The sequence below is a fragment of the Carlito syrichta genome, unplaced genomic scaffold (genome assembly GCF_000164805.1).
Source record: "Carlito syrichta isolate Samal-C Ts95f unplaced genomic scaffold, Tarsius_syrichta-2.0.1 Scaffold100614, whole genome shotgun sequence".
Lineage (NCBI taxonomy): Eukaryota > Metazoa > Chordata > Mammalia > Primates > Tarsiidae > Carlito > Carlito syrichta.
This window is the reverse complement of record NW_007044710.1, coordinates 78,328-97,253: the sequence shown is the minus strand read 5'-3', so window position 1 is coordinate 97,253 and position 18,926 is coordinate 78,328. Positions and strand designations below refer to the sequence as shown.

Genomic DNA, 18,926 nt, shown 5'->3' with positions numbered 1-18,926 from the left:
GCTCGTCCCGCCCCCACCCCATCCGCCGGGCGAAGACTGGGCCGTGCCAGCTAGTCCGGTTGGGGCGGGTTTGCCCCCCCGAGTCGCTTCGAAAGGGGCTGAGCCGGCCTGATGTTTCTGCGCTCGGCCTCTGTTATCCTAGCATACGCCGGCGCGGCTGTCCAGCCCTGACTTGCGGCTGGCAGCGTTCCAGGACTGGCCTGGAAAGTAATCGGGTCTCTTCCCCGACTTCACTGCGAACGTTAGCAATGCCAGGGAAAAGAAGTCTGGGCCCGTAGGAGCCCCCGCAGTCCGTCCCCGGTCTGTGCGGTGGCTGAGCTCCAGGACACGCCTGTCGCGCAGGGCCTCGGGAGCAGGGCCAGCGGTGCCACGTGTGAGGCTTTGTGCGGAGCGGAAACGCAGGGTCCCCTGTCACAGGCAGGGAAGTGCCGTTAACGGTGCTAAAATATAAAATCTTTCTTCACTGGTACACTTTCAGCTCACGGTGGTAAGTTTGCCGTTTAATGCCATGAATCCTACCCTTTTTCTTTCTATCATGCAACGCCAGTTTTAAATACAATTTAAGAACATTGAGCTTATGTGCAGAATCACTGGAATTTTGCAGTGTGTGTTTCTTAACTCATACAAGCATATTGTATTTCGTTCATTCGTACTACAACCGTGGAAACGCTGCACAAAGTTAACTCACCTTTGTAAATTTTATTTTATTTTTAATTTTTTGTTTCAGTAACTTTAGGGGCACAAGTGGTTTTTGGTTACGTACTGCATAGTGGTGGCAAAGTCTGGTCTTTTAACTAAACCCATCACCCCACCAGTGCACATTGTACTCCATAGGTAATTTTTATTTTTTATTTTTTTTGGAGATGAAGTCTCACCAAGTTGCCCAGGCTGGTCTTGAACCCCTGGGCTCAGGTAGTCCTCTCATCTCGGCCTCCCAAAGTACTGGGATTACAGGCTTGAATCACGGCGCCCAGCCCATATGTGATTTTTCATCCCTCTCTCCCCACCCTACCCCTACTGAGCCTCTAGTGTCCATCATACCATCCTCTATGCCTTTGCACACCTTTTGCAAAGGAGAAGGGTAAACCTACCTGTCATGACTGTGAGGAGTTGAAAGGTGTCTGCAGTGCCTCGCACAGCATCTGGTGTGTAGCCTGCACTCAAGTGATCGCCGTTTGGTTTGCGATAGTTGATGATCCCTTTGGGGTTGTGTCTGCAAAGCCACTTCCCTTCTCTAACCCTTCTTTCTGGGCCGGTGATTCCCACCAGTGGACTCCAGCTAACTGAGAGATTCCGCTTGCCTCCGTCTGGCCACAGGCTGCGCTCCTGGAGTTGGTTTGAGAGCCTTTCTAGCGCCTCTCTCCTGTGCCTCCAGCTCCAGTCTTGCCCACACACATAAGCCACTTGCACATAATGCCACGCTGCCTGCAGCCCCGGGCTGTTGGCCTGGCCGAGTTGTGCATTTCTGAACCAGTTCTTCAGGCCCTAGCCGCCCAGGGTTGGGCTTTTTATATTTCAGTGGGGACATAAAACAAACAAACTGACCTTCTTTTGGAGATAGTAAAGGGTGTAAAATTAGGATTCTATTTGAATTTTAACTTGAGTCCTTATCATCTCTACTGTTAGCAAAAAAACCTAAAGTTATCATCATTATAAATGAATATACTGCTCATTGTGCAGATTTTGATATGTTTGCAAATACACTAATACCTGCCGGTTGCCTGATAAATAATGTGATAAAATGCTAACATTTGGGAAGTATGGGTGAAGAGTATACAGGAATTTTTTGTATGTCATAACAGTCAATCTGAAATTATTTTAAAAGAAAAAGTTAAAATGTCTCATTCCTGAACAATTTATAGATTATTCAACTCAAAACTATGTTTAAGATCATTGAAGCATGATTATGTATGATTTGGGGCCCATTATCAACAGTTATTTACATCCTATTTAGGAGACAGGTTGTATATTTGATAAAGTACTGAAACAAATATCAAGTCCTAAGTGTACCCAATTGCATGCTTGTATAAGATACATTGTTGAAAAAAATATCATCAAAACTAGAAACCCAGTTTCTAAGAAACCTATGTATCTTTGGAAAAATTTTTGGAAGAATATTTCAAGTGATGCTGAGGGACCACCTTTCACTTACTAAACAAGCCTGTGAAAGGCAGAGCTACTTCAGATTCTTTTTTTATTTTTTATTTTGAGTCAGAATCTTACTCCATCACGCAGGTAGAGTGCCGTGGCCCACTCACAACTACTGCAGCCTTGACCTGCCAGGCTCAGGCGATCCTTCCACCTCAGCCTTCCAAGTAACTGGAACTACAGGCACACGCCACCATACCCAGCTAATTTTTTGATTTATTGTAGAGATGAGGTCTCGCAAGTTGCCCAGTGCTCTTAGAAACGTTGGTGTTCTCATTAAAGCTGTTAATAGACCATCTCATTCATCTGAAGTGGCGGCCGGGCACAGTGGCTCACATCTGTAATCCCAGCACTTTGGGAGGCCAAGGAGAGTGGATTGCCTGAGGCCGCGGATTCGAGACCTGCCCAGGCAACTTGGCGAGACCTTGTCTCTACAATAAATCAAAATTTAGCCAGGTGTGGTAGCGTGTGCCTGTAGTTCTGACTACTTAGAAGAATAAGACAGAAGGATCATGCTGGGGTGGCCGTGAATGTGCACTCCAGCCTGGGTGACAGAGTGAGACTCCAACTCAAAAAAAAAGAAGAAGAAGAAGAAGAAACGCCCTGGCCTGGGATGCCCCGCCTCCCTCATACTACTTTTATTTTTCCTGCCCTCATTTTCTCTATCTCCCTATGCCTGTGCACCTCATCACCTGAAAACTTGAAATAAGAGACTAATCTCTGTGTATGTATGTCTGTGTATACTTAGCATATATTTTAAATACCAAATTAAGATGGGTTAGGTCAGCAGAATAATCAAACATTGAAGCTGTTTGTGTAGAAAATATGTTTATTTGTAAATGGAGTAAAAGCTTGAATTTCGAAAGCTAATCATTCCATAGAAGTTTTCATTTCTATTAGTAATTTAAATTTTCTTTTGAAAAAAATGAGTCTGCGGAACTCAATTTTTAGCCTAAATGTCAGACATATTGCCAGGCACGGTGGCTGACATCTGTAATCCCAGCACTTTGGGAGATGGAGGCGAGAGGGTTGCCTGAGTCCAAGGGTTCGAGATCAGCCTGGGCCACTTGATGAGACCTCATCTCTGCACTAAATCAAAAAATTAGCTGGACGTGGTGGTGCGCGCCTATAGTTCCAGCTACTTGGAGGGCTGAGGCAGAAGGCTGAGGCAGAAGGATCGCCTGAGCCCAGCAGGTCGAGGCTGTGGTAGCTGCGAGTGTGCGCCTGCACTCCTGCCTGGGCGACAGAGTGAGACTCCAACTCCAAAAAAAAAGTCAAATGTAAAATAGAAAACACAAATTATCTGTTACAGAAATACCTGAGAGCCCTATATATGTACTGCTTGCTTGCTTGCTTGAGTTGGAGTCTCACTCTGATGCCCAGACTGGAGTGCAGGGGCTCAGTCACACAGCCTTGACCTGCGGGGCCTAGGCGATCCTTCCGCCTCAGCCTTCCTAGTAGCTGCAACTACAGGCTCACCTTTGTGTACTGTTGTCTACACCCATTTAAGCACTTATTCATAAACCTTGCTAAGTACCTTTTGTTTCAAGACCCATATCCTTTAGAAAATTTCATGTTCAGACCCAGATATATGACTAAATCATATGTGCTGTCTTGAGGTTTGGCATTTTCTCACTCTATTCTATGTCAACCATTTAAAGTATCTCTGTTAAAAGACATCACTTGTCCATTTCTGACTTGGAATATTAAATGCTAGAGGCTGTGATTGCCATTCTGTAAAGATAGAAACCTAAATACTCTTGTTCTCTTTCTGTGACTGACCTCTTAATGTTAATTTCCAGAGTAGAAGCTGTTCATGCTTGGTGCACCGTGAATTCTTGAAATAATTAACCAACAGTAGCTTTATTTGTACAACCTCACACCGAAAGAAGAAAGAAAATGCCTTGTTCAGAGTTTTCTTTTCATGTACCAAGTCTAGAGGAGCTTGCTGGAGGTAAAAACAATATTAATCTTGGATTTTAAAAAAATTATTCTAAGAAAAAAAATCTTGTAAGATTCTAAGATATATCAATATCTTACTATTTATCTGTAGCTCTGTCTTAGCAATATAATATTCTTGATACAGATTTCATTTTCCTTTTCAGTACCTGTTCTGTACATTTGTTATTGAGAAAGTCCAAAATATTCTGTTTCTCCAAAAAAACTAAACTCGCCATTTGTAGTTGCCCAAGTTGGTCTTGAACTCCTGGCCTCACACGATCCTCCCACCACGGTTTCCTAATGTGCTGGGATCACTGTGCCTAGGCCCATAGATTCTTGATGACATCAATTTGACAAGTTGAAAATGACTACATATAGTAAGTAATCCAAGATTTAGGGATGTGTGATGCCCAAAGAGTTGCACCATTCTGCTTTAATTTTTTATCTGTTGTGGTGTGCTTTAAATACATGATCTACTGTTTTGTATTAACCATGTTCCTGAATGCTCCTTTCTCCCATTTTCTGATATGACAGACTGCCGATGAACTTACTTAGATCTCTCTGATTGTATATTTTTATATTTCACCCTGTTCAAATAAACATTTAAGGCAGTTTCCCAAGATAGCCAAATTAGAGGGAGGAAAGATAGATTTAAAAAAATGGGGATGCAAAATGAAGCTAGGACTGGCACTAACACAAAACTGGTCAGCCTGTCAGAAGGTGGCCTTGACTTGACACTTCCGTTCTAGATTGTAACTATGGAACCTTCCCTTATTTCTCCAGGTGTGTTGTCCTGGCAGTTCGTCTGTCTTCCTAATAAGATTGAAGTAAAAATATACTCATTTTTCGCCTTGTTGTGGCTTCTGCTTGTACCCTTCCTGGCTAGTAAACAGTCTGTATGGCGAGTATTCCTTTACCTGTATTCCTTCCTGGCTAGTAAACAGTCTGTATGGCGAGTATTCCTTTACCTGTATTTCTTTTCTATCAATCTTTCTGTTTTTCCTAATAAAACAGGGCAAGTAGGAACTTTTCTTCGAGTGCCTATTTCTTTTTTTCTAAAATACTATATTTATAAACTGTAGGGAGGGTTGGATGTGAAACCAGAGTCACAAGTAGTGAAAGTGTTCACCAAGACAGTTATGAAATAAGAAAGGTAGATTTGTTAAAGACAGAGATAATGCTGCAAGACAGCAGTGGGCAGCACAGCAGAGACAGGCTGTTTGTTGTCTACCTGAGTGCCCTTGTAGAACCTATTTTCACTTGTGTGTTTATGTTTTTGTTTTTCTTCTATATGTACAGGCCATACTCAGTACAAAACAAAAATATAATGTAAATTTCTCAGAATAAAATTTATTTTCTGCCGGGTGCAGTGGCTCATGCCTGTAATCCCAGTACTTTGGAAGGCAGAGGCAAGAGGATTATCTGAGTCCAGGGGTTTGAGATCAACCTAGGCAACTTGGCGAGATCTTGTCTCTATAATAAAAAATTAGCTGGGTATGGTGGTTTGAACCTGTGGTTCCAGCTACTAGAAAGGCTGATATGGAAGTATCACCTCAGCCCAGCAGGTCAGGGCTTGCAGTAGCCATGAGTGTGCCACTTCATTCCAGTCTGGGCGACAGAGTGAGACTGCTACTAAAAAAAAAAAATTATTTTCAATTTTTACAGACGATCTTATAACAAGAACTCAGTCCCTTTGCAATTGGTTAAAAAATAGGTTTTGTTATATTTCTGCACACTGAATCTTAACTTATATATTCGTAAGTCTACAGTCGTTAGGTAGAGGAGTTTTTTTAGTCAACTTGGATTCTGTTCTCATACAGATTAAAAATATAGTATGGAATGTCTATATAGCTAGATTTAGAATGACTTCATGTTCTCAGAGTCTGATTCTAAAAGACTAAACTAACAGCTGACACTACTATCAAAAATTTTATTAAAACTCTTATCATTAAAAGTACATTCCTTTGGCCAGTCATGGTGGCTCAGCCTGTATTCCCAGCACTTTGGGAGGCTGTGGCGAGTGGATTGTCTGAGCCCCCGGGTTCAAGACCAGCCCGGGCAACTTGGTGAGACCTCATCCTTACAGTAGATAAAAAGTTAGCCAGGCATGGTAGCACATACCTATAGTTCCAGCTACTTGATGAAAGGCTGAGGTGGAAGGATCTCCAGAGCCAGCAGGTCAATGCTGGGGTGACTGTGAGTGTGCCAGTGCACTCCAGCCTGGGCAATAAAGTGAGACAACTCAAAAAAAAAAAAAGTGCATCCCTCTTAAATTTATATCTTTGAGACACCAGTGTTTTATTTACAGGAGGTATAACATATCTACAGTAAAATACACCAATCTTTCAGCATACAGCTTGATGAATGGTTATATTCATGTAATTACCATCCAGATCAAAATTTAAAATGTTTCCAACATCTCAGAAGGCTCCTTCCCAGTTTCTCTACCCCAAGAAATAATGACAATTCTAACTTCTGTCACCTTGGACTAATAGTTGCCTGTTTTTGAAGTACATAAGTGAAGTCATGTAGCATGTACTCTTATGTTTGGCTTCTTTTGCTTACTTTTTAAATAGTTTAAATGTTTGCATTTCAGTTGACTTTTGTAATTCCCTCCAAGAAAAGGAAGGTAGTCCTCATGTGAGTGTAGTCTGTTTATCTTGTTTATTTTCAATAATTTGTAATCACTGGAGATGAGGTATTTTTATATCTCTGTCTATATTATAGCTTGTGTTTAATTATGTCTAGTTACATTAATAAGACCATTTCCTTCCTCTTTTTTATTACACAAGTTTAGGTTGGGAGTGTGACACACAGGAAAGTTGAGGGGAAATTTGATTAGTGGTAGCCCAATTTTTGCCTAATGTCAAACAACCTTTTTCTTGTCTTTGTCAGTTCTTCAGAAGGGGCTACAAGATAACTTTGCTGAAGTCCAGGTTTCTGTAGTTGATTGTCCTGATTTGACTAAGGAACCATTTACCTTTCCTGTAAACGGTAAGCAGTTTTTTAATTAGCTTTTGTGTTGCAGTCATAACTTTTTTCTGAATTATTTTTCAGAATTATTTTTAAGGGTCATCTTAAATTATCTGCAAATAAAAGGTATTGTCACACATTTAAGGCTAAAGTGTACTTAGTTTCTGTGCTTATTGTTTCCTAGTATTGATCTGATTTCATTTTATACCCTTGTGGAAAAAGATTGTGTTATCATAATAATAGGTTATATAATAAACATTCAGTAGGCTAGAATTCCTGATATCATGTGAGAGTTTTAATTGCTCAAGACTTATGGAAACTGACTTTAGTTTTTGTCTTTCTTTATTTATTTAAGACCAGAAGGAATCCTAAAAATTTAAAAGCCTTATATTGCAATCATCTATTAAATACATGTACCCTTCGATAAATTTGCCAAATGATCATCTACTGTTTGAAGTAAGAAAGGATATTCGTATTGGTTGAGTAAAATAAGTATGACAAATAACCTATATTTGATGTCTTAATTTTTATAATAATACTGCAAAGTAAGCACCAGCCCCAGGTTTTTTATGTTGTTTTTGTTTTTGAGTCAGGGTCTCACTCTGTCATCCAGTCTGGAGTGTACTAGCATAAGCAGGCCTCACCACAGCCTCGACCTCCTGGCCTTGGGCATTCCTTCCACCTCATCCTCCTGAGTAGCAGGGACTACACCTGCTACTCAGCCACCATGCCCAGCTAATTTTTTTTTTAATTTTGTACAGATGAAGTTAGCCCCAGGTGATAGATGAGAAAACTGAAGCTGAGCAAGACTAAGCTCTTTGTTCATCGTAGCCAGCATTCAAATGCAAGTCTGTCCGTTTTGAAAGCCTAACCTTCTTCCCATTCCTAATAATCTCACTGTGTCACCCAGGCTAGAGTGCAGGGGGACAATCATGGCTCACCACAGACTTGACCTCCTGGGTTTAGGCAATCCTTCCCACCTCAGCTTCCCCAGTAGCTGGGATTACAGATTTGTGCTACCACTCCCAGCTAATTTCTTTTTTAATTTTTGTAGAGACAAGGTCTTGCTGTGTTGCCTAGGCTGGTCTTAAACTCCTGGGCTCAAGCCATCCTCCTGCCTCAGCCTCCCAAATTGCTAGGATTACAGACATGAATCACGGCACCCAACCTGTTCTTTTTATTTATGTAACTGACATCTTTATTGAAAAGTAGTCTCTGGACTCTAGTTCTATCCTTGCTACATACAAATTTCATTACCCTGAGTAAGCCACTTAATGTATCTGACCCTCAGATACACTAAAATGGGGGGGATTTGAATTGAATGTTCTTTTTGGGTCTTTCCAACTTAAACAGTCTTTGATTTTAAGCGACCTGTGATTTCAGAAGGTTTGTATGTCATATGGCGGTTTCTCTTAGCACTTTAGCATTTAGCATAATACTTTTTTATACCCTGTTTCTTTCAAATACGACAGTATTATATACCCCTTGCTAATTAATTAAAGTTAAATAAATGTGAGAAGATATAGAAAAGCACAAGGAAGAATTAAAAATGGTTAATCTTTATTATCCAAAGGATTATATTTTGAAAAAAAGTTTTCTGGTCAATAATTTGTGAGTCTTTAAGTTGCAGTACTGGACACCAGATTTGTATGTAATATGTATGTGCATCATCTTTCATGGAAAGGGAACACTCTACATGAACTGGTCTTACTAAGGTCACCAGTGGCCTTGGTGTATTTACAAGCATGATTTCATTTCTCTGCATCTCTCATACTGCTTGGCCATTGCCACCTGTCATTCTCTCCTTGGTCCATCCCTTCTTCCTTGGTGCTTTTCCTTCTTCCCTTCTTCCTCATTTTTCCTGGCTCCTTTCTCTTTCTGATAAGCTCTTGTTTGGGGGTTTTTGTTTTGTTTTTTTAATAAATTAACCACCATAAGTTATCTCCAAATGACAAGCTCTTGAATATTGATGTTTTCCAGAACTCTTCCTTAGGGTCTTCTTGTTTTGAATAATCTCCCTGGGCTTTTTCGTCTACTCTTGTGATTTTCTATATTACTTAAAATACAATATCTTTGAAATTTGCACATCTCACCTGGATCTCTCTTTCTTTGCTATGGATCAGTATTTCCAGCTGCCTGTAGTACATACCCATTCATCTATGCTAAGGACAACTGGAGGTCAACATGTCTAACGTTTAACTCAGCACTTTGTCATATTTGCCTGTCTCCTTTGCCCTTGTTTAAACTTCTGCTTCTCCATCTTTACAGTCACCATTATTAGCTGTTACTTGTCTTTTCCCTGGACTCCTGAAGAGAGTCCCCTATGGTTTTTCTAAGCTTCAGCATCACCGTCATTCATGGGAAAGTCTTGTCCATTAGTAACTTCTGCTGATTCCATGGAAAACATTTCCAAAATATCCAACTGCAAAGGAGCCTGTAAGAATTTTGTAGCCGGGCTCGGTGGCTCAGCCTGTAATCCCGTGCTTTGGGAGGCTGAGGTGAGTGGATTGCCTGAGCCCGCGGGTTCGAGACCTGCGGGGGGCCAGCCCCTGCAAGTTTTGGGGAGTCCCTTGGAAGATGTGGTGGCGTCGGCGAATCTGTAGGGATAGATATTAAAAGAAAGAAAGAGAAGGCAAAAGAAAGTAAGTGGACAACCGTTCAATGAAATGAGCAGAAGCCGTTTATTGAAAGTTATAGCAGGTATTTATCCCCAAATTTTACACAGGCAGTCTCACAAGTCTTTCACGTGAACACAAAGCCAGGTGTAGGAGGGGCATACCCCACCCACCAGATGCTTAGGTGTGAGGAGAGACAACCCTAAGATTGTCTTATTGTTCCCTTTGCTAGTTAATGCAAAAGCAGTGCAACAATCCTTACTAGCCTGATGATGCTCTGATAATCAGTAACTTCCAGAGCTCACATAAAACCCATGATGACCAACTTAAACTTTATTACCTTTCTATTCTATGCTAATACTACTCACACAATGCTGCGGAAGCTCTTAGTTATAGCTTAAGCCAATTCCTAAAGAATGTGGCCCAGTCCAAAGATCACACTGGGCTCTACGGGATGTGGCCCAGTCCAAGGTCCATGGTGGGCCACCTTTTGGAACAATAGACTACAATCTCTTAACAAAATGGCTATTCTAAAGTCCTATATATCTATCCTAATTTCTATGAAAGTTTCCAATTCCTAATTCTAATATATAAAGCTGATTAGCAGGAGCAAAGCTTCTAAAACCTAAATATAAACTGTAAATGTACTAAGGCCAAAACCTCGATAGTAGAAAATGGAGACAATGAAATTTCTAAAGTTAACTACATTCTTATTAAACCTAAAAATATTATGATTGATTATGCTTGAACTAACATGATGCCTTGACGTAGCATGACCTATTCTACAATACCTTCTATGAATAAAATAAATTCAATTTCTATAATAGGTAGAAAAAAGACCTTACACTAACTGTTAACTGTAGCTAAAGCCGGCCTAAAAGAATGCAGCCCAGTCCAAAGTACGCGCTGGGCTCTCAGGAATGTGGCCCAGCCCAAACTCTGTGCTGGGCCACTCTTGATAATCATCTATACCATTGAAAAGCTGAAAACAGCTCTCCATAAGTATATACTAATTCTACAAATATTCTTTTAAATCTTATAAAGAAGTTTGTGCCATGTAAAAGGCTCCCAAATGTGACCTGAGTTTGAATTATATCTAATACCTAAGCCAAAACCGCAGTTTATGGGAAACAGGAACAATGGATTTCTAGAGTGAGCCATGCCTGTCACAGTCGCAGAGCCTTCAGCTTAGGCCAGCAGAGTTCCTTTAGGTTGTTTGTACTGCATGGCAAAAGGGGGAGGAAAATGGGGTCTGCGGCTCCCGAACACGTCCTAGCAGTCTCGGAGTCCACGGCCCTCCCTGATCCCTAACGCTTAGTGGGGCTCCGTGGCCGGCTCCCAACAGAGACCCACCTGGGCAACTTGGCGAGACCTCATCTCTACAATAAAAATCAAAAATCAGCCGGGCGTGGTAGCACGCGCCTGTAGTTCCTGCTACTTGGAAGGCTGAGGCGGAAGGATCGCCGGAGCCCAGCAGGTCGAGGCTGCGGTGGCCGGGAGCGGCCACTGCACTCCAGTCTGGGCGACAGAGTGAGACTCCAACTCAAAAAAAAAAAAAGAATTTTGTACATTGCCCTTCTACATATCTGAAAAAAGTAACAGCAATTACATCTACTTTACTGTGTAATATGTTAGCATAAAACTGGTGAGACTACTTTTTCTCAAATAAAAGATAATTAATTAAACCTTCTCCCAAATTGTGTCTTGCCATACCTGTGATGTTAATAAAAAATGTAAGTAGAAAGTTTCTAGCATCTTAAGTTATCTCTGATTACTCATCATTTTTATAACCCACCTTAGGAATACACAACTTTGGCAAGAGGATTTCCCAGTGTGGATCTAAATAACTTATATTCTACCAGAGCAAAATATTTTAAATTAAAAAAAAAAATTAGCCAAAAAAAACCCAAAGCACATTTTTAAAGCAATAAAGCATTACAGACTAATTCTAGAAGTTTCATCCAATCCAGATTTATCCTATATCGACTTTGTGCTGCCTTTTTGCCACCAACTGTATCAAGCCATGTGTGATTTGGATGATTATTGGAGACACAGCTGGTGAAAACAGGGCAGAGGTACTAGCTGTCTCAATCCCTGCTATTTGTAAAACTCTTTATGAGAATGGAGAAGTTGGCTGCTCTTGATACATTAGTGTCTCATATTTTTTGCTTAAATTAGATGTTTGCCTGTTTTTAAGATGGCTTGTGTTTTTTAGGCATCTGTGGGAAAACTAGAATTGCAGAAGTAGGAGGCGTGCCTTACTTATTGCCTCTTGTAAACCAAAAAAAAGTAAGTGTGCTTTTACTCTTCATAGTCATGTGAAGATTTTAGAAGTTGAGTTGATTCCTCTGTTTATTATTAAAGGACTCATTGATCAATAGGACAAGTGCTGAGTCCACTATTCAGTCATGAAAGTGAACCAGAAGTTATTATTTAAATGACTTTTTTTCCTCTTCTATAGGTTTATGATCTGAATAAAATTGCAAAAGAAATCAAGCTGCCTGGAGCTTTTATTCTCGGAGCGGGGGCAGGTCCATTTCAGACTCTTGGGTTCAATTCTGAGGTCAGCATATATTATTATTTTTATCACATTGTTTTTTTTCTCCCTTGTACTGCCAAAAAGCCTACTTTCTGAGTGAATCGTAAGTGGTGAATGTCATGTATGGCTACAGATTTGATACAGAACTTGGATATACAATGAGCCCAACTGTAATGGAGTACTGACCTCTAGGTTTTCTTAGGATAGAGGCTCACCTGTAGGGTATTCTGCTGAAAGTCCTGGATTATGAAATATTTGTATTCTTATATATCAAGGGATTCCTGTAACTTTTCTATAAATCTTTGCTGTTGGTGTGAATTCAACTTTGGATCGAAGATGAGTGGAATATTTAATGGCCTAGTCAACTCCCTCCTCTGACCAAATAGTAGAAAAGTGTCAAAGTAGTATGACTTATAAAATGAAATATCTATTACTAGTATAGACCTCTTGTATATGTCATCCTACACTATAAAAACAGTATAAAAATAATTACTGTTTCTTTGTGTCTCATGAATAGAAGAGTGAATGACCTCTTCAATCTTCCCATTCTTGTACAACCTCTTCAGAACAAGTTCTTTGCAGAAACGTTAATATAATTTGCCTAGTGTTCAAGATAGAAAAAAGTGGCCGGGCTCGGTGGCTCAGCCTGTAATCCCAGCAATTTGGGAGGCCGAGGTGAGTGGATTGCCTGAGCCCGCAGGTTCGAGACCCACCTGGGCAACTTGGCGAAACCTCATCTCTACAGTAAATCAAAAAATTAGCCAGGCGTGGTAGCGCGCGCCTGTAGTTCCAGCTACTTGGAAGGCTGAGGCGGAAGGATCGCCGGAGCCCAGCAGGTCGAGGCTGCGGTGGCTGGCAGCAGCCACTGCACTCCAGTCTGGGCGACAGAGTGAGACGCCAACTCAAAAAAAAAGAAAAAGCTTAAAATTTAAAATTAGATATTTTAAAGCATATGTTACAGTGGTATAGATACACTATGGGAAATACCATAAACATTTTAAAAAATATTTTTCCAGTTTTTTGTATCTAAATTAAGTATTACATATTTTATGTTTTCTTATTAGGATTTGAAATAGAATGTCTTTTATTATAAAGAACACAGATGAACAGACAGGTGAAGCGGTACACAGGGCAAGGTACGGGGGGCAGGGCATAGAATGTCTGTGCCCTCTCTGCACGAGCCATCCTCCCAGCCTCTCATGTAGTCAGCTGCAGGGCATCTTACGAAATATCTTACAGGCATAAAATGTTTTGTAGCATTACTCAAGATATTCTCTTTCCACAGAGATACTAAGGTTGGCTGATTGCCTTATTTTCTTTTCAGTTTATGCCAGTGATTCAAACAGAAAGTGAACACAGACCTCCTGTGAATGGAAGTTACTTTGCCCGTGTTAACCCAGAAGATGGAGGGTGCCTACTAGAGAAATACAGTGAGAAATATCACGATTTTGGGTGTGCATTACTGGCTAATCTCTTTGCCAGTGAGGGCCAAGCAGGCAAGGTGATTTTGTCCATAAAAATACAGTATTCTCTAAATGTTCTTAGATAGCTAAAAACGTGAACTTTTATTGCCTCAAATGTGGTTTTCCTAAGAAAATCAGAGCTGTTGAAATCAAAGCTCCTTTAAATAAGCCCATAAGGGAACGGGCAACAATGCTGATTTGGGAAGTGTGTTGCTTACGTGAATGATGCAGCCAAAATAAACAGATAATGCCTACTTACAGGTGGTCAATAGGTAATTTCCTCATTCCTGACTGAACTTCAATTTCCATTGCTCTAGATAGGAATGGTGGTAGTGGGCTGGGTATGGTGGCTCAAGCCTGTAATACCAGCACTTTCTGAGGCCAAGGCAAGAGGATGCCTGAGTCCAGGGGTTCAGGACCAGCCTGGGCAACTTGGTGAGACCTCTTCTCTACCAAAAAAAAATCAAAAAATTAGCCAGGCATGGTGGCTTGCACTTTTAGTTCCAGCTACTTGGAAGGCTGAGGTGGAAGGATTACCTGAGCCCAAGGTCAAGGCTGCAGTAGCCATGAGTGTGCCACTCTACTCTCCTGGGCAACAGAGTGAGACTCTGACCCAAAAAAAAAAAAAGAAAAGAAAGAAATGGTGGTAGCAATAACAGCAAGAAGAAGATAAGGAAAATTAATGCCTTCATATTTATTTCCCGTTAGTACACAAAAGATGATTTCAGTGTTAGCATTTGCAAGGACTCTCCGATTTTGTAAGTGGAGATAGTTGCTTCAGCTACTTTAATAACACAGTCCAGAATTTTAAGGGAAGTGAGAAAATTTAATCATTTTCCCTTCACCTTCATTTACCAGAGGTTAATTCCTTTAAGCTAAGGAATTCCCAACCTTTTACCACGTTGACACTTATGTTAAGAGTCTCTAGAGTTCATTATAAGACTTATCTGTAACACTCACTTCAAGAAAGCATAAATAAGACTTCTCATTAGATTATATATAACTGATATATATATGTGTAGATATATATGATTGATCAAGACTCAAAGGATTGAGACACTTCAACTCAAATCTAGGGGTTTTAAGCAAAAAAGAGAATACTTGCTCGATGGCATTAAATTATACAATGTCTTACTTTGGAATTTATTTACATAAAATATTGCAGCCTAATCAGTGGTTTGCATATTTATGTCCTCTGTAGGTCATTGAGGTGAAAGCCAAAAGAAGAACTGGACAACTTAACTTTGTGACTTGTATGAGACAAACTCTGGAAAAACATTATGGAGATAAGCCTGTAGGAATGGGAGGTACTTTCGTGATTCAGAAGGGAAAAGTGAAGTCTCACATAATGGTAAGCACCTGTATGTACGCATGCATGTAAGATTTGGTGTATATGCACATGCGTGATATCTTAGGATTTTTAAATGTAGATTGGAAATTCTGTCTTTAAAGGCACCCTAAAAAACGTATACTATGATTCTATTACTTTAAAATTTAATGGCAAGCAATACTGTAAGTGGTATTGTGAGGTAATGTCTAGCTAGAGTACTTTTTTCATGTTAATACATTAGAACTTGCTTTTCAGTGTGTTTGTTTGTAAGAGCAATATAAATTCAAGTGTAAGTCTTAAAAACTGCTTACTGTCTTCATTGCCAGAACCGCAGACTATCAGGGCATGTCTCATAGTGGTCACAGAGTATAGGCTCTATTTTTGGGTGATTTGGGTACAGCACAAGATTCATTTGTCTGCTTGGTCAGCTACAATCCTAGCTGAGGTGCCATGAGGTGTCACTCAGGTTCTTCAAGTTCCTCTGGAAATCCTTCCTGTTGGTGCAAAGCAGGAGACACCCAGAGGCCGGTGTCGGGAATTTCATGGCCTTTACTTGCCTAACCTGTAGGTCATTGAGGTGAAAGCCAAAAGTAGAACTGGACAACTTAACTTTGTGACTTGTATGAGACAAACAATGATAGCCCAGTTGGAAGCCATACTAGTTCTTCAGGCCCTCACTGGGATTTCCGTCGAGTCGTATTGAATTTTTAGATAGCTTTGGGTAGTATTGACATCTTAATACTAAGTTGTCCAGTCCCTAAACACAGCATGCCTTTCCATTTATTGGAGTCTTCTTGAATTTCAGCAATGTTATGAAGTTTTCAGTGTACAAGTTTTTTGCCTCTTTAGCTAAGTTTATCCCTAAGTTTGTTTGTTTGTTTTCTTTCTGTAATAGGCCAGATAATATATCCCTAAGTATTTTATTCTTTTTGACACTTCTACACACTTTTAGTGCCTTGTTTGTTTGTTTTTCCCATTACTGGCAAAAGTAATGAAAAAGATAGTAATAGCATTTATTCATTCGTAAGTTTTAGTTTGTATATGTTAATGGGTTATCCTTTTGAAAACTAACATTTATAACTTTTTTTGATACCAAAATAGTAAGATGCATAAGAAGACTTAAAAATGCTAACATAATGAAATTATATATTTTTAACATTTTTAATCATCAGTAATAGTCCATGTTTACCTGTTTAATGATCTTGTGTTGTAGCCTGCAGAATTTTCTTCCTGCCCCTTGAATTCTGATGAAGAGATGAATAAGTGGTTGCATTTTTATGAGATGAAGGCTCCTTTGGTTTGTCTACCAGTTTTTGTCTCCAGAGACCCAGTAAGTCTGTGCCTGTCTTTTATATTGCTCTGTACTACAATGATAATGCTTGAGTTTTAGGATATTCTTTAAGAACTAGGAAGTTTTTGTGTTGTAGTTACTTAAGAATTAGGATAATCTCCAGACTGTTGAACGATAAGAGAGCTTCTAACAATCTGATGAGTGAGGCAGAGCAGATTGTACCTTTGAGAAAGTGAAAGCACAGGTATTTTTTCTTTTTTTTTTTTTTTTTTGAGTCGGAGTCCCACTCTGTCGCCCAGACTGGAGTGCAGTGGCCGCTCCCGGCCACCGCAGCCTCACCTGCTGGGCTCCGGCGATCCTTCCTCCTCAGCCTTCCGAGTAGCCGGAATTACAGGCATGCGCTACCACGCCCGGCTGATTTTTTGATTTATTGTAGAAATGAGGTCTCGCTGCCCAGGCGGGTCTCGAACCCGCAGGCTCAGGCAATCCACTCCCCTCAGCCTCCCAAAGGCGCGGGATTACAGGCTGAGCCACCGAGCCCCGCTAGGCACAGGTATTTTAAGTGACACCCAAAATCATTTTATTAAATAGTATGTGTAGGCCGGGCTCGGTGGCTCAGCCTGTAATCCCAGTACTTTGGGAGGCCAAGGCAAGTGGATTGTCTGAACCCGCAGGTTCGAGACCAGCCTGGGCAACCTTGTCTCTACAATAAAAAATAAAAATTAGCTGGGTGTGGTAGTGCACGCCTGTAGTTCCAGCTACTTGGAAGGCTGAAGTGGAAGGATCGTCAGAGCCCGGTAGGTTGACGCTGGTGTGGCCGTGAGTGTGCCACTGCACTCCAGCCTGGGCAATGGAGACTCCAACTCAAAAAAAAAAAATTCTCACTCATAAGCAGACCTTGAACAATGATCATAATACTATCAAAAAAGGATTGGCAGTAGTGGGAAACTGCCGGAAGGGAGGTGGGGAAGCGGAATTGGCAGTAGTGGGAATCTACCTGGGGAAGGGGGGTCACATCTCATCAACAAGGGTACCTGCTTGATGAACATTTGTATACCTAACCCTGAATTGTACCCCACAGCTTTAAAATAAAAAAACTAAAAGAAAAAAATAGTGTATGTAGCTGGGCATGACGGCGCCCTTGTAGTCTCAGTTACTCAGGAGACTGAGCCTGGGAATCTAAGGCCAGCCTGGGCAATAGCAAGACTCCATCTCTAATAAAAATATACATACATATATGGATTCAAGTCTCCCATTATCTGATATTCATTATACGCTAATGCTATATACTAGAAAAAAATGCTATAAACCAATGCAAAGCAAATATCTACTAAAATACTGGTTAGATCTTTTGACTTAGGAATTACATGTCTAGAGTTTTATCCTTAAATATATGCATAAGTTGTGTGAAAATGAGTAGTTAAGAGGTTATTCATGACAGCACTATTGTAGTAGCAGAAGAACTGGAAATAATGTAAATATCAGTTGGGAAGAGTTACATACATACAGTGGCATATACAAGTAAGTATAAAAGAATGAGGAAGCTCTTTTATGGTCTGATATACAAAGACCTCAAAACTATATTGTTAAGTGAAGAAAAGGTCTGTGCAGAAGTGTACAAAATGCTACATTTGAGTAAAAAAAAAAAAAGGGAATATTTCTGGAAGGATATTTAAGAAACTGCTTACATTAGTTGCCTGCAAGGAAGGGAAGTGAGTGGTGAGGGCAAGAGTGGGGAGGATACATTTTACTGAATATATCCTTTTGGATTCTTTTAATTTGGAGCATGTAAACGAATTACTTATTTTTTTAAAATAACTGTTACAACATAAATAATAAAGTTCTTCCGCCGCAAACGAACTCCAGTCAAAATAACTTGAGCACTGACAGATCGCTCGTCTGTGGTCCTAGGGATTCGATCTGCGCCTGGAGCACACTCATTTCTTTAGCCATCACGGAGAAGGTGGACACTACCATTCTGACACCACCCCAGACACGGTGGAGTATCGTGGATACTTCTTACCTGCAGAGCTTCTCTATCGCATCGATCAGCCAAAAGAGACCCATTCATTTGGGCGGGATTAAATCAACTGATGCTCATTTTAAAAATGAAATAATCAAGGTTAATTAGTTGGCTAACTCATTAATTGATACTAATATAGATTCTTTTTGTTTTTCAAGTCGAAGTCTCACTCTGTCGCCCAGGCTGGAGTGCAGTGACATGCTCATGGCTAACACAATCTTGACCTGCTGGGCTCGGGATCCTTCCACCTCAGCCTTCCAAGTAGCTGGAACTACTTGCTACGGGCATGCCACCATGCCCAACTAATTTTTTGATTTATTGTAGAGACAAGGTCTCACCAAGTTGCCCGGACTGGTCTCGAACCTCTGGACTCAGGCAGTCCTCTCACTCCGCCTCCCAAAGTGCTGGGATTATAAGCGAGAGCCACCACACCTGGCTTGGCTTTTCAAGTGAAGGGATATACTGACATTGTATTCTATATTATTTCATAGAACTGCCTGTCTGAAAGAGATTAGTAGCAGATGTACTTTAATTTTTTCTTATGAGCCGGGCTCGGTGGCTCAGCCTATAATCCCGCGCCTTTGGGAGGCTGAGGTGAGTGGA

At 40.7% G+C, this 18,926-nt stretch overlaps 1 protein-coding gene across 4 annotated transcripts in view; it reads left to right on the top strand.

Moving 5' to 3' along the window:
• CUNH11orf54 (chromosome unknown C11orf54 homolog) overlaps positions 1–18,926 on the top strand; it is a 28,348-nt gene that overhangs the window by 5,862 nt on the left and 3,560 nt on the right. Inside the window, exons 3-10 of one of the 4 annotated variants that reach the window (XM_008064053.2) lie at positions 3,959–4,102; positions 6,985–7,083; positions 11,893–11,966; positions 12,139–12,240; positions 13,541–13,717; positions 14,881–15,030; positions 16,223–16,339; positions 18,212–18,403. In XM_008064053.2, coding sequence (XP_008062244.1) covers positions 4,048–4,102; positions 6,985–7,083; positions 11,893–11,966; positions 12,139–12,240; positions 13,541–13,717; positions 14,881–15,030; positions 16,223–16,339; positions 18,212–18,385 — 948 coding nt within the window. In that variant the 5' untranslated portion in view covers positions 3,959–4,047 and the 3' untranslated portion in view covers positions 18,386–18,403. Of the gene's footprint in view, positions 1–3,804; positions 4,103–6,984; positions 7,084–11,892; positions 11,967–12,138; positions 12,241–13,540; positions 13,718–14,880; positions 15,031–16,222; positions 16,340–18,211; positions 18,464–18,926 lie in introns of those variants that run through there. The other 3 variants (XM_008064061.2, XM_008064069.2, XM_008064078.2) reach the window with 3 other exon arrangements.